The sequence below is a fragment of the Oryctolagus cuniculus genome, chromosome X (genome assembly GCF_964237555.1).
Source record: "Oryctolagus cuniculus chromosome X, mOryCun1.1, whole genome shotgun sequence".
Taxonomy (NCBI): domain Eukaryota; kingdom Metazoa; phylum Chordata; class Mammalia; order Lagomorpha; family Leporidae; genus Oryctolagus; species Oryctolagus cuniculus.
In genome coordinates this window covers 133,540,634-133,556,381 of record NC_091453.1, presented here as the reverse complement: position 1 = coordinate 133,556,381, position 15,748 = coordinate 133,540,634, and the positions used below count along the sequence as shown (strand labels likewise).

At 37.5% G+C, this 15,748-nt stretch overlaps 1 protein-coding gene across 4 annotated transcripts in view; it reads left to right on the top strand.

Moving 5' to 3' along the window:
- F8 (coagulation factor VIII) overlaps nt 1-15,748 on the top strand; it is a 152,961-nt gene that overhangs the window by 49,312 nt on the left and 87,901 nt on the right. For all 4 annotated transcript variants that reach the window (XR_001792396.3, XM_070066324.1, NM_001171271.1 and 1 more), the window contains exons 11-12: nt 1,171-1,385; nt 3,895-4,045. Coding sequence is in view for 3 of the 4 variants with exons in the window: in XM_070066324.1 (XP_069922425.1) it covers nt 1,171-1,385; nt 3,895-4,045 (366 nt within the window). In the remaining variant the exon portion in view is untranslated. The remainder of the gene's footprint in view (nt 1-1,170; nt 1,386-3,894; nt 4,046-15,748) is intronic.

The window sequence follows — 15,748 nt, the reverse complement described above, 5'->3', positions numbered from 1 at the left end:
GTTTACCTATAAAAAGAATCATGTAATCTGCAAACAAGGATAATTTGACTTCCTTTCCAATTTGTAGCCCCTTAATTTATTTTTATTGCCTTATGGCTTTGGCTAAAACAGAATCATATTGAATAAAAGTGGTGAGAGTCGGCACACCGGGTTCTAGTCCCGGTTGGGGCGCCGGATTCGGATTCTGTCCCGGTTGCCCCTCTTCCAGGCCAGCTCTCTGCTGTGGCCAGGGAGTGCAGTGGAGGATGGCCCAAGTGCTTGGGCCCTGCACCCCATGGGAGACCAGGAGAAGCACCTGGCTCCTGCCATCGGATCAGCGTGGTGCGCCGGCTGCAGCGCGCCAGCCGCAGTGGCCATTGGAGGGTGAACCAACGGCAAAGGAAGACCTTTCTCTCTGTCTCTCTCTCTCACTGTCCACTCTGCCTGTCAAAAAAAAAAGTGGTGAGAGTAAACTTCCTTGCCTGGTTCCAGATATTAATAAAAATGCTTCCAGATTTTCCTCATTTGATATTATGTTGGCTGTGGGCTTGTAATGTATTGCCTTTATTGTATTGAAATATGTTCCTTCTATACTCAATGTGTAAAATATTTTTGTCATGAAAGGACATTGAATTTTATCAAATGCTTTCTCTACACTTCTTGAGATAATTATATGATTTTTATCCTTCATTTTGGACCCATTTCCTGTGTTGAAAAATGTGTTCATCTTAAAATGGGTACAATTTCAGTTTCCAATTACTGATAAATCATTGCAATAATATTATTACTGTTAACAAAGGAAACTTTAGATAAATTGAATCTAGCAGAGTTTACCAGAACAGAGGCAGAGATCCAGACAAAAAATGGTTCAGCATGTCCTGCCCTGCTTCATGTGTGGCTTATAGCTAGATAGTAGGAAATGGTATGCAGAAATAACATGATTAACTACAGCCAGAATTTTAGCATTTTCCTTATATGATTTATATTCAGTTGTTTGTTACAAGGATGTACTTCCAGATTAGGTTATACTCTATACCTAGGTTAGGTTACAGTTCACTATGTGAAGAAATCTATAGGCCAAACTTAAAGTATGTATGGGATCAGCTTTAAGAAAAACTTAATTCAATTTAACTTTGCCAATATGAAATTTGTTATACTCTAACAGATATTTCTGTGTTTGGGTGTGGGTAGGTATGAAACATTTGAAGGATTTGCCAATTCTGCCAGGAGAAATATTCAAGTACAAATGGAAAGTGACCGTAGAAGATGGGCCAACTAAATCAGATCCTCGATGCCTCACACGATATTACTCTAGTTTCATTAATCTGGACAGAGATCTAGCTTCAGGACTCATTGGCCCTCTCCTCATCTGCTACAAAGAATCTGTAGATCAAAGAGGAAATCAGGTAAGTTCTTCCCTTTCTAAATGCTGAATGTGAAGCTAAGAATCAAATGAGAGTCATATGAACTTCCATGTAAGTCCAACAATCTCTCAGTGTATGTTCCCCTATAGCCTCCAGAAAATAAAGTAGCCTGCAACATAGGCATATAGAGGAAATGAGCCCGGTCCCACTTAGCTGCTGCTGAATTTGAATTTGGTGTAATAAATTTGCCTGCTAGAGCCTGAGAGTGAAAGTATTTCTATAATACTCATTCTCAGTCTTGGATTTAACTCTCTAATTATCACCTATTTCTAGATGATCCACAGACACACACACACATACACACATACTGTGTGTGTGTGTATCAGATTTATACCCTGAACATATAATTATAGGTGACTCAAAAACACTTCAAAATATAAAATCCTTCAGAATGTCTAGCATTTGGACCACTTCTGCTGCTTTAAGAAATAAATCTCAGTTGCCCGTTTGAGTCCAGAAAAACTCAATGCCATATTGCCAAGGCTTAACTGAATGTCCATTTGGTTATTTATGATCCGTAAGATTATTACTAGTCTGAAAACATTTCATTTGTTTTGAGAATTAAGCACATAAACTTTAGTGCTGGTAAAACATGTGGCATATAACCTCACAGAAGCTAGAGTTGTCCCAACACATTTTTCCTAATTACAGTTTTCCCACCAACTTTTTAATTTAAGATTTATTTTTATTTATCTGAAAGGCAGAGTTACGGAGAGATGGAAGGGGGGGGAGCGATGGGCATAGAGATCTTCCATCCTCTGAATGGCAGCAATGGCTGGAGCTGGGCAAGGCTGAATCCAAAAGGCAGGAGCTTCAACTGGGTCTCCCACGTGGGTGCAGGGGCCCAAGGACTTGGACCATCTTCTGCTGCTTTCCCAGATGCTTAACAGGGAGCTGGATTGGAAGTGGAACGGTTGGGGCTCGAATCAGCACTCATATGGAATGCCGGTTCTACAGGCAGAGGCTTAACCTGCTATGCCACAATGCTGCCCTTCCCACCAGTTTTTGAAGAGGACTGAAATGTATCTATATATTCGTCAATTACTTCCCCTCGGAATTTTGGTTTCAGTAGCTATAGATTGTGCAAATGAAATTATACATATTAGTTATTTTTACACATTAAATATATATTCCATTAGAAATTAATTCATAAAATTGGTTCATCTAAAAATTGCTTTTCTGAAAAAAATTTAATTTTTTAATCCAAAAACTTAAGGCATTACTGTTGTTCAACATTTTTGAAGTTCTCCATATCTCTGTTATTTGATTTCTGCCTTTGTATTTTTATTAGTTTTATAGCTTGGTAGCCCTGTGGTTGTAAGTTTAGGAAAGGCATTAATCATATTTAACTCAAATAACTTATTTAAAAGCCAAATAATTACTTGTGCATTAAGGGTTAAAATCTTCTCATCTGAGCATGGAGAGAATGATACTACTCACTGTACCAAAATATCAGCTAGTATATGGTCTTCAATCCAGAAGAAACTTTAAGTGGATCCAGTCACCCTTTTGCCTTGGGGACACATTTGCTCTGAACTTATACTCACTGCTCATAGCATCCACTTCCATTTTCAGCCCTGGTACATGCCATAATATTAACCCTAAGAGGAAATGAAAGTGAGCGTGCATATCATCAGTTCTATCATACACCACAAGTTCCTACTTCACAATATCATTAATGCTTCTTTCCATTATTTATTTATCTATTTTTATTCAAAAGGAGAGAGAGAGAGAAACTCCCATTTTTTGGTCACTAAATGCCTTCAAGTGGAGTCAGGACTCAAACCCAGGCCCTTCAACATGGGATACAGACATCCTGACCACTGTATCAAATGCCCAACTCTATTTATTTGTTTTTAATTGACACATAAAATTATACATATTTATGGCATGCCATGTGATATTTTGTGTTTTTTCCCAGAAGCCTTTTACTTAAGGTATTTCATAAATACAACTTTATGTATGCATTGTATACTGTTAAAATTAGGGTAAACCTATCTAGTTCCTCAATAATTTATCATTTCTCTGTGGTGAAGACATTCAAAGACTTCTAGCTTTTTTGAAATACATAACACATTTTCATCATCTGTAGAAACCCTGCTGTGCAATAGAATATCAGAGTTTATTTTTCCTATATAACTAATTTTACACTCATTGATCAATCTTTACCATCTCTCCTTTCCTCCTACTTTCTCCAGTCTCGTAACTACTATTTTATCAACCTCTATGAGATCAAGTTAGATCCCACATGTGAGTGAAATCATGTGGTATGTATCTTTCTGTGCCTGGCTTATTTCTTTTAACATAATGACATCCAGTTCCACCCAGGTTGTCACAAATGACAGGATTGCATCCTTTTTATAGCTGAAGAGCATTCCATTATGTATATATACCACATTTTCTTTACTTATCAATTGATGAAAATTTATGTTGTTTTAATTTCTTGGCTAAAACTGCTGCAATGAACATGGACAATATATATAATTAACAGATGATGTCAGACAAGAGAAATGTCATCCTGTTTTCTGTATTTGATGAGAATCAGAGTTGGTACCTCACAGAGAATATGCAACGCTTTCTCCCAGAGGCAGCTGGAGTGCAGCCCCAGGATCCAGAGTTCCAAGCCTCCAACATTATGCACAGTGAGTTAAACAGCATTTGGGTCCCGTGGATATTGGAGAAAGGGAAATGAATGCCACCAAACTAATATCCAAATAATACATGAATTTATATGCCATGAAAGAGTCTTATTTCTTTAACAATTACATTACCTATAAACATATAAATATATAAACATATAAATACCTATAAACATATAAATACACAAATGTGATCTTACAATGCATACTTTTAAAGTTCAGTCACTATTTTTCCTTTCAATATTTACTTGGCTGCCCCTGTTTTATTTCACCATCTCCTTCTATATTATGTCTTTTCATAAACCAGTCCATGCCCAGGCAACATATTTTCTCAATGAGTGTATAATATCATATAAACACACACATAAATATGTGTGTATTAGTATATATTTATATATGTGTGCGTATTAGTATATATATAGTATATATAGTATTATTTATATATATAGTATTAGTTAAATATATAGTATTAGTTTGCTAGGGCTGCCATAACAAAGTACCACTGAGCAGGTGGTTTAAGAAACAGATGTATTGTCTTACAATTATGGAGGCTAGAAATCTGAGAAGAAAGTGTCAGAAAGGTTGGTTTCTTCTGAGACCTCTCTCCCTGGCTTGTAGATGGCTATAATTTCCCTGGGTCTTCACATGGTTTCCCCTATGTATGTCTGTGTCCTAATCTCCTCTTCTTATAAGGGCACAAGTTGTATTGGGTTAGGGCCCATCCTTATGACCCTAATTTTTCCAATTACCTTTTAAGTTGACCCCATCTTCAAATAAAGTCATATTCTGAGGCACTGAAGATTAGGACTTTAATTGATAAAATTATTATTTTTTGATGGAGGGGGACACAATTCAGCCCATCACATACATACATAAGTGTATGTGTTTATATATATATAAATATATATTAATGTTCACAAATATGATAGAAATTTGCAATTTCACTGCCCTTTAGAGTAATGCAAAAGTATGATACTAATGAGATAACACTATACTCAGCAAACCTCAAAAATTATAAGACCATTATTACTAGTGGGCTTATGGGTAAAAGCATATTCTCATACAATGCTAGTGGATAACTAATACAGTCTTTTAAAAACAAATATGGTGTGTCTATAAAATTAAAAACATATTCCTTTGAAAGTTCCATGTCCTACTGTATACAACTAAAAATCATGAACAAAATGTGTGGAGAAGCTACCTAAAAAAACTTAACTCTTGTTAAGTTAAAAAACTTAACTCTTGTTTTTTAAAAGATTATTTTATTTGAGAGGGAGGGAGTGAGGGAGGGAGAAAAACAAAGAGAGAGAGATCTTTCACCCACTGCTTCACTCCCCAAATGGCCGCAATGTCCAGAGCTGGGCTGGCCTGAAACCAGGAGCCAGGAGCTTCTTCGGAGTCTATTATGTGGGTTCAGGGGCCCAATCACTTGGGCCACCTGTACTGCTTTACCAGGTATGTTATCATGGAGCTGGATTGGAAATGGAGCAGCTGGGACTTAAATCCCTGCCCATGGCGGGTGCCTTGCTACAGGTGGAGGCTTAACATGCTACGCCACAGTGCTGGCCCCAACTCTTAACTCTTCATTCTTCTAAAACTTTATTTTTATTTCATTCAGTTGGAATTTCATTTTTTATACAGTGCAGGATATTGAATTAGGTTTTTAATTCCTTTCACTTTATAGTTCATTGCATTTTATTATTTCCTTATTGTATTATACACTAGATATGTTTCTTTATTTTTCTACCGATCATTTCTCTATCCCACCCCTAAAAAAGCTTGTTCCAAGTAGAGAGTGCACCTGTTACATTACCTGGACCGTTAAAGTGCCCCATATTTATGGAGACAATGATTAGAATAAAAGAGCTATGATGGCATAATTAGAGCCAAAAAACCATTTGCACTGAACATGACATATGGATACTAAGAGGGAAGTCTTTTTCCTCTCTGGAATATCTAATGTAGCTTCTGTTGGAGCTAAGAGTCTGGAGCCTGGAAAGAAGAGATAAGAATTGAGATAAAGATATTACAAAAGCAGGGAGACAAAAGTACAATACAGAGACAGAAGCAAAGAGGAGAATGCTGAAAAAGAGGAATAAGGAAAGACAAAGGGAAAGGCCAGAAGGAAAGGGAAAGAGGGATTCAAGTAATAAATCACTCAAATTTCCATTAGCAGTAAAATGGATAATATATTTCACACAATGTAATACTATTTGACAATGAATATTATAAAATAAAACTATACACAATAACAAAAGTTAATCTCACAAACACAATATTGAGTAAAAGAGTCTCAAAAGAATACACATAGTATGTTATTTACATAAAGTTCAAAATGGGCAAAATTAAATTATACAGTTTAGAAAAGTGTACTTAGGAAGAAAAATATAAAGATTAGCAAGGATTTAATTACCATAAAAGACAGGATAGTGACTACCTCTTAGGGTGAGAGATGTGGTTGAGAATAGACATTTAAGGATTTTGAAGGATATCAAAGCAAATACAAAACTGGTTGTTTTATAATTTTGTGTTTCAAAAGTGGTAGGGCCTGGGGCTTATTTTGTAGATGGATTCCACAAGAATAGAAAATTTGAAGTAGGAACAGAGAGGAAGGCACATGTATAAGATTTGTTTAGAAGATGGAATGTGTAGGATTTGGGACTGATTTGGGTAAGGTCTCAAGAATGATTATTAGATTTCTGACTTCGGTAACTAAGAGGGTAGCTGTGCTTTATTGATGAGGTGAAGACTAGAGAAGAAGCCAGTTCAGGGAGTGGAATAAGGAGTTCATGTGCTGACAGAGTGAATTTGATGAGGACACATCAGCTCTCTTTTTGTTTCTGTTGGCATGGATATCTCTTTCTATCCTTTCACTTTCAGTCTGCATGCATCTTTGTTGGTGAGATGTGTTTCTTGTGGGCAGCAAATAGATGGGTTTTATTTTTTAATCCATTCAGCCAGCCTGTCTTAACTGGGGAGGTTGAGGCCATTTACATTCAAGGTGACTATTGATAAATAATGACTTTGCCCTGCCATTTTTCCAAAGATATTCCTAGTTTTTACTTTGAACTTTCTGTGATCTTTTACTGGAAGATTTTCTTCCTTTACCTTCTTTTGTAATCATGACCATGTGTATGCAACACAGCCTTGAGCCTCTTTTGCAGGGCTGGACGAGTGGTGACAAATTCTTTCAATTTCTGTTTGTTATGGAAGGTCTTTATTTCACCTTCATTCACAAATGAGAGCTCTGCAGGATATAATATTCTGGGGTGGCAGTTTTTATCTCTTAAGACTTGGACTATATCGCACCATTCTCTCCTAGACTGTAAGGTTTCTGATGAGAAGTCCACTGTGAGTCTAATTGGAAATCCTCTGAAAGTAATCTGGCATTTTTCTCATGCACATTTTAGGATCTTCTCTTTATGTATTACTGTGGTGAGTTTGATTACAATGTGTCATGGTGAGGATCTTTTCTGGTCATGTCTATTGGGAGTTCTGTGTGCTTCCTGTACTTGGATGTCCCTTTCGTTCTCCAAACCCGGGAAGTTTTCTGCTAACATTTCACTTAAAAGGCCTTCTAATCCTTTATTTCTCTCCATGCCTTCAGGAACTCCTAGAACCCATATGTTGGGGTGTACACACACACACACACACACACACTATCCTTTAGATTCCCAACAGTGGTTTTTTTAAATTCTTTTTTTTAACTTTTATTTAATAAATATAAATTTCCAAAGTACAACTTTTGGATTATAGTGGGTTTTCCCCCCATAACCTCCCTCCCACCCACAACCATCCCATCTCCCACCCCCTCTCCCATCCCATTCATATCAAGATTCATTTTCAATTATCTTTATATACAGAAGATCAATTTAATATATACCAAGTAAAGATTTCAACAGTTTTCACCCACACAGAAACACAAAGTATAAAAGTACTGTTTAAGTACTGGTTATAGCATTAATTTACATTGTAGAACACATTAAGGACAGAGATCCTACATGGGGAGTAAGTGCACAGTGACTCCTGTTGTTGATTTAACAATTGACACTCTTATTTATGACATCAGTAATCACCCAAGGCTCTCGTCATGAGCTGCCAAGGCCTCTTGAGTTCGCCAACTCCAATCTTATTTAGACAAGGCCGTAGTCAAAGTGGAAGTTCTCTCCTCCCTTCAGAGAAAGGTACCTCCTTCTTTGATGACCCATTCTTTCCGCTGGGATCTCACTCACAGAGATCTTTCATTTAAGTCATTTTTTTTTTTTTTGCCAAAGTGTCTTGGCTTTCCATGCCTGAAATACTCTCATGGACTTTTAAGCCAGATCCGAGTGCATTAAGGGCTGAATCTGAGGTCAGAGTGCCCAACAGTGTTTTTTAGTTTTCTAATTTCTTCTTCTTGTCTTTGGTTTGACTGTATACTTTCCTGTGCTTTTCCTTCTAAGTCCAATATTCTTTCTTCTGCTTCACCAATTCTGTTCTTATGACTCTCCACTACATTTTTTATTCTGTTGAATTCTTCATTTCATTTTGATTTCTCTTTAAGATCTCAATTTCATAGGAGAAATTTTCTTTCATGTCCTGTATGGATTTCAGTAGTTTGTGCACTTGCTTTTGATTACTTCTATGGAATTTTACCATCAATTTTTTGAATTCCATTTCTTGCATTTCTTCTATTTCATCATCTTCACAATCTAGTACTGAAGGTCATGTTCTTTTGGGGGCATCATTATGTCTTCCTTATTCTTGTTTCTTGAATTGGTGCATTTGTTGTTCAGCATTTGTGGAGATACTCGTTTCCCCCCCCCCCCCCCGTGGTGGCTTTTATCTTTGTACTATGACTCTGTAAATAAGTGGAATGTTTGCTTTCAGTGAATTTCTAGAGGCTTGTAGTGGCTGTAGCCAGAGAGCTCTGTTCATTTCTCCAGGGTTAAGGGCATGTCTAGGGTGACACACCCAGGTTTGGCATGGTGAATCTTTTTAACAGAAGGGAGGTTTATTTTGCTCAGCTGAGCTCCTCTCCTCAAAGGAGACTGGAGCGCTAGCCCCAGTAGGTGTAATATTCATCCGTTCTGTCCCAGGGTCCACACAAAGGATCTGTGCAGTCCTCAGTGTAAGCTCAGATTCTTCAGCAATATCTCTCATGAGGTAACCAGGAACCCCTGAGCTTGTGGAATCTCCCAATGAGACTGCTCGAAGTCCCAACCACACCGTGAGTCCTCCCATACACCCTCAGTTTTTTTTGAGTCCCAGTACAGAAAACTCACACAGTCACAAGGTCCTTCTCGCTGTTAGTTCTCCCTACCAGAGTCATGAGTCTCTACTCAGCTGGTTGCCAGGCGCTGACATGAGCTGGATCAGCTGTTATGTATGTCCAAAATGGTGCCTGCTCTATTGGCTTGTTACAGTATGTCATTGTAAAGTGATCTGGGAGAGAGAAATGTGTCCATCCTGTCCTTTTACTTTTTTCTCCTCTAGTTTGGCTGGTACACTTTCCCCCACAGGGCTCCAAGCCAGGTTCCCTCTAGGCACTTCCTGCCGCTTTTTCACCAGTGGCTTGGGCTGTTGTGGTCTAGCCTTACTTTCCTGCACTGGTGTGTAGGCCCTCAGCTGCTGGAGTCCCAAGCCATGGGTGCCCACGCCCTCCACATAGGTCCACGATGTCCCTCTAATTTCTATGGTTTCCTCTATCATTTTCTCTCTAATTCTTCCCAGAGACTACACTCTCTCCACTCTTTATTTTTATTTATTTATTTAAAAAAATTTTATTTATTTATTTGAGAGGTAGAATTACAGACAGCGAGAGAGAGAGACAGAGAGAGAGAGAGATCTTTCATCCATTAGTTCACTCCCCAGACGGCCACAACAGCCCGAGCTGTGCCGATCCGAAGCCAGGAGCCAGGTGCTTCTTCCTGGTCTCCCATGCGGGTGTAGGGGTCCAAGGACTTGGGCCATCTTCTACTGCTTTCCCAGGCCATAGCAGAGAGCTTGATTGGAAGAGGAGCAACTGGGACTAGAACCCGGTGCCCATATGGGATGCCGGTGCCACAGGCGGGGATTAACCTACTGCGCTATGGTGCCGGCCCCCTCTCCACTTTTTAAAAACTATCTTCTCTTGGGCTAGAGCAGCAAGCTCCCTCCCTACTCTGCCATCTTGGAACTCCCCTCTATACATTTCAAAATTACAACTTCAGTAACATGGTGATTCTTCCCACCATACCTGTCCTCCCACTTACTCTCCCACCTCTCTTCCTCCTCCTTCTCCTATTCCCATTCATATTTTTACTAAGATCTATTTTCAATTAACTTTACACACATAGGATTAACTCTATGTTAAGAGTTCAACAAATAGTATGGGATAAAAAAAACTATTCCTCAACAGTCAAGACAAGGGGTTGTTCAAAGTCATTGATTCTCAAGTGTCAATGTCACTTCTATAGATTGCCTTTTAGGTGTTCTATTAGCTGTCACATGTCAGGGAGAGCATATAGTATTTGTGCTTTGAGGACTATCTTATTTCACTAAGTGTGATGATTTACAGTTTCATCCATTTTGTTGCAAATGACCGGATTTTTTTTTTACTGCTATGTAGTACTCCATGGTGTACATATCCAATAATTTCTTTATATAGTCTTCAGATGATGGGCATTTGGGTGCATTCCATACCATAGCAATTGTGAATTGAGCTGCAATAAACATGGGGTTACAGATAACTCTTTCATATGCTGATTTCATTTCCATTTGGTAAATTCCTAGGAGTGTGATGGCTGGTTCATATGGTAGGACTATATTCAGATTTCTGAGGTATCTCCATAATGTAAACATTCCCATCAACAGTGAATTAGGGTACCTTTTTCTCCACATCCTCGCCAGCATTTGTTGTTTGTTGATTTCTGTATGAAAGCCATTCTCACGGGCATGAGGTGAAACCTCATTGTGGTTTTGATTTGCATTTGCTTGATGGCTAGTGATCTTGAGCATTTATTTCATGTGTCTGAGGCCATTTGAATTTCCTCTTTTGAAAAATGCCTGTTTAAGCACTCTGACCTAAGAATCAGCTTTTAAGGCATACAGATCTGGCTGAAAAGCCCATGAGAGCATTTCAGGCATGGAAAGCCAAGACACTGTGGCAAAAAATTATCTACATGAAGGATCTCTGTGAGTGAGATCTCAGCGCACTTACTTCCCATGTTGGACATCTGTCCTTGATGAGGTGTCCTGTGAAGTAAAACTTTTCTTCAAATAGTACTTTATACTTTGTGTGTCTGTGTGGGTGCAAACTGTTGAAATCTTTACTTAGTATAGAGTTGGTCTTCTGTATATAAAGATAATTAAAAATGAATCTTAATGAATAATGGGATTGGAGAGGGGGTAGGAGGTGGGACAGGAGTAGGGGTGGGAAGGTGGATATAGGGGGAAGAACTGTTATATTCCTAAAGCTGTACCTATGAAATTTGTATTTATTAATTAAAAGCTTTCTTAAAAAAAAGAAAGAAAAATTCCTGTTTAAGTCCTTTGCTCATTTCTTAACTGGGTTCTTTGCTTTGTTGTTGTTGTTGAGTTTCTTGATCTCTCAGTTGCATAGTTTACAAATAATTTCTCCCATTCTGTTAGTTGCCCCAAACTTTGCTGAGTGTTTCTTTTGCAGTGCAGGAGCTTCTCAATTTGATACAATAACATTTGTCATTTTTGGCTTGATTGCCTGTGCCTCTGCAATCTTTTTGAAGAACTCATTGCCAATGCCAATGTCTTGCAGAGTTTCCCCAAATTTCTTTAATAATTTGTGGTATCAGGTCGTAGATTTAGGTCTTTAATCCATTTTGAGTAGGTTTTTTGTAAGGTATAGGGTAGCAGTCTTGATTCATACTTCTGCATGTGGAAATCCAGATTTCCCAGCACCATTTGTTGAAAAGACTCTCCTTACTCCAGGGATTGATTTTTGCTCCTTTGTCAAAGATAAGTAGGTTGTAGATGCATGGATTAAGTTCTGGTGTTTCTATTCTCTTCCATTGGTCTATCCATCTGTTTTTGTTTCAGTACCAGGCTGTTTTGATTATAACTGCCCTGTAGTAGTTCTTGAAATCTGGTATTGTGATGCCTCCACCTTTGTTTTTGTTGTATAAGATTACTTTTCTATTTGAGGTCTCCTGTGTTTCAATATGAATTTCAGCATCATTTTTTCTGTATCTAAGAAGAATGTCCTTGGTATTCTGATTGGTACTGCACTGAATCTGTAAATTGTTTTTGGAAGAATGGACATTTTGATGACATTGATTCTTCCAATCTTGACTATGGAAGATTTTTCCATTTTTTGCTATCTTCTTCTATTTCTTTTTTTTTTAATGTTTTGTAGTGCTCATCATAGAGATCTTTGACATCTTTGTTTAAATTTATTCCAAGGTATTTGATATTTGTTATAGCTATTGTGAGTGAGATTGATCTTGGAAGTTCTGTCTCAGCCATGGCATTGTCTGCGTATACAAGGGCTGTTGATTTTTGTGTATTAATTTTATATTGTGCCACTTTACCAAACTTTTCTATGAGTTCCAATAGTCTTTATGGAGTCATTGGATCCCCTGTATATAGAATCATGTCATCTGCAAATAGGAACAGTTTGACTTCCTCATTCCCAATTTGTAACCCTTTGATTTCTTTTTCTTGCCTAATGGCTCTGGCTAAAACTTCCAGGACTAAAATGAAAAAATATGGTGACAGGGAGCATCCTTGTCTTATTCTGGATCTCAGTGGGTATATTTCCAGCTTTTCCCCCATTCAATAGGACACTGGCTGTGGGTTTGTCATAAATTGCCTTGATTGTGTTGAGGAATGTTCCTTCTATTTCCAATTTGCTTAGAGTTTTCAACATGAAAAGGTGTTGTATTTTATCAAATGCTCCTTCTGCATCTACTGAAATAATCAAATGTTTTTTTTTCTGAGCTTGTTAATATGATGTATCACATTGATTGATGTGTGAATGTGCAGCCATCCCTGCACATCAGGGAGAAACCCCACTAGGTCTGGGTGAATGATCTTTCTAATGTGTTGTTGGATTCGATGGCTAGTATTTTATTGAGGAATTTTGTGTCTATCTTCATCAGGGAAATTGGTCTGTAGTTCTCTTTCTCTGGCTTCATAGAAAGATTTCAATTGTTTTGAACAGCTTGAGAAGAATTAGAGTTAGTTGTTCTTTAAATATCTGTTAGAATTCAGTAATGAAGCCATCTGGTCCTGGGCTTTTCTTTGTTGGGAAGGTCTTTATTACTGATTCAATTTCTGTCTTGGTTATTGGTCTGTTTAGGTTTTCTGTGTCTTCATGGCTCAATTTATGTAGGTTGTATGTGTCCAGGAATTTGTTAATTTCTTCTGGGTTTCCCAATGTGTTGGCATATAGCTCTTTGTTGTAATTTCTGATGATTCTTTTTTATTTCTGTGGTGTCTGTTGTTACATTTCCTTTGTCTTTTCTAATTGTATTGATTTTGGTCCTCTCTATTCTTTTTTTTGGTCAGTTAGGTCAATGGTGTGTCAATTATGTTTAGTTTTTTTTTTTTTAAAGACAGCTCTTCACTTTGCTGATCTTTTGTATCATTTTTTTTTTCATTTTGGTTTAATTGATTTTTTTCTCTAATTTTGATTATTTCTTTTGTCCTACCAGTTTTGGGTTTGGTTTGCTCTTGATTTTCTAGGTCCTTGAGATGCATTGATAGCTCATTCATTTGGTGCCTTTCCAATTTCTTCCTGTAGGCACAATAGATATAAACTTTCCTCTTAACACTGCTTTTGCTGTATCCAACAAATTTTGGTATGTTGTATTACCATCTTCATTTTTTTCTAGAAATTTTTTTTATTTCTCTTTTGATTTCTTCTATGACACATTGTTCATTCGAAACATGTTGTTCATTCTCCACATGTTTGCATATGATGTAGAGATTTTTGAGTTGTTGATTTCCAGTTTCATTCCATTGTGGTCAGAGAAGATGCATGGTATGGTTTTGATTTTTTTTTTAATTTGCTGAGACTTGCTTTATGGGCTAGTATGTGGTCAGTCATAGAGAAAGTTCCATGCACTGGTGAGAAGAATGTGTATTTTCAACTGTAGGATGGAAATTTCTGTAGATATCTCTTAGGTCCATTTGGTTTATAGTGTCGATTAAGTTCTGTTGTTTCCTTTGTGATTTTCTGTCTGGTTGATCTGCGCATTGCTGAAACTGGAGTATTGAATTCTCCCATTTCTACTGTATTGGAGTCTATGTCTCCCTTTACATCCATTAACATTCCTTTTAAATAACCAGGTGCCCTGTAATTAGATGCATATACATTTATAATAGCTACATCTTCCTGTTGAATTGATCCCTTAATCATTACATAGTGCCCTTGTAGGCTCTTTTTAACAGTTTTTGTGTTGAAATCTATTTTGTCCGATATCAGGATGGCTATACCAGCTCTTTATGGTTTCTGCTAGCATGGAATATCTTTTTCCATCTTTTCACTTTCAGTTTGTGGGTATCTTTGTTGGCGAGATGTGTTTCTTGTAGGCATTTTAAAGACAACAAGAACAGCAATAGAAGAAAATAAATCTGTTGAAACATTGATCTTGGACATTTAGTCTCCAGAACTGTAAGATAATAAATTTCTATCATTTAATCACCCATTCATTGGTACTTTGTTGTGGTAGCCCTAGCAGACTGAAATAGTACCCAAAAGAAGTGTGTAGATATTTCATCCATGTGGAATTTACTTTTGTTAATGATGTGAAATAATATAGAACCTCTTTCTTTTAAAGATTTATTTATTTATTTGAAAGTCAGAGTTACACAGAGAGAGGAGAGGCAGAGAAAGATAGGTCTTCCATTTGATGGTTCACTCCCCAATTGGCCACAACGGCCAGAGCTCCACTAATCTGAAGCCAGGAGCCAGGAGCTTCTTCTGGGTCTTCCCTGTGAGTACAGGGGCCCAAGGACTTGGGCCATCTTCTACTGCTTTCCCAAAAGGCCATAGAAGAGAGCTGGTTCAGAAGTGGAGCAGCCGGATCTTGAACCAGCACACATATGGGATGCCGGTGCTTCAGGCCAGAGTGTTAACCCGCTGCATCACAGTGCCTGCCCCAAGACCTCTTTATTTTTTTAAATGAATAATCATATTTTCCATTGTCACTTATCAAATATCTCATTTCTTCCTCTACTGGTCTATTTCTTTTGTCATATGTTTGATTACTACTTATATCTGTGTTGATTTCTGGACCCCATAATCTGTTTGACATATTTATCTATTTCTACATTAAAACCACACTTTCAATTATATTAGCTTTATAGCATCTCTTAGTCCCCTGTAGGGAAAGAAACTTTGATTCTTAATTAGTTACACTAAGATATTTGAGCATTGCTTACTGGATTTGCAGAACACCTTGCACAGTAGCCAGTTACAAAACAGACAAATGTTATTGAATGGATGGATGGATAGATGAGTGAAAGACACTGTCAGGAATAATTCCCTTTATATACTAGAACCAATGCTGCTTTCATTTAACTCTTTAGTTTGAGATACTTTAAAACTTACAGAAATGTTACAATAGTTCAGAAAACTTGCACATCCCTTTTACCCAGATTCATTGATTTTTAACATTTGGCTGTATTTACTTTTTTTTTTTTTTTTTTTTGACAGGCAGGGTGGACAGTGAGAGAGAGAGAGACAGAGAGAAAGGTCTTCCTTTT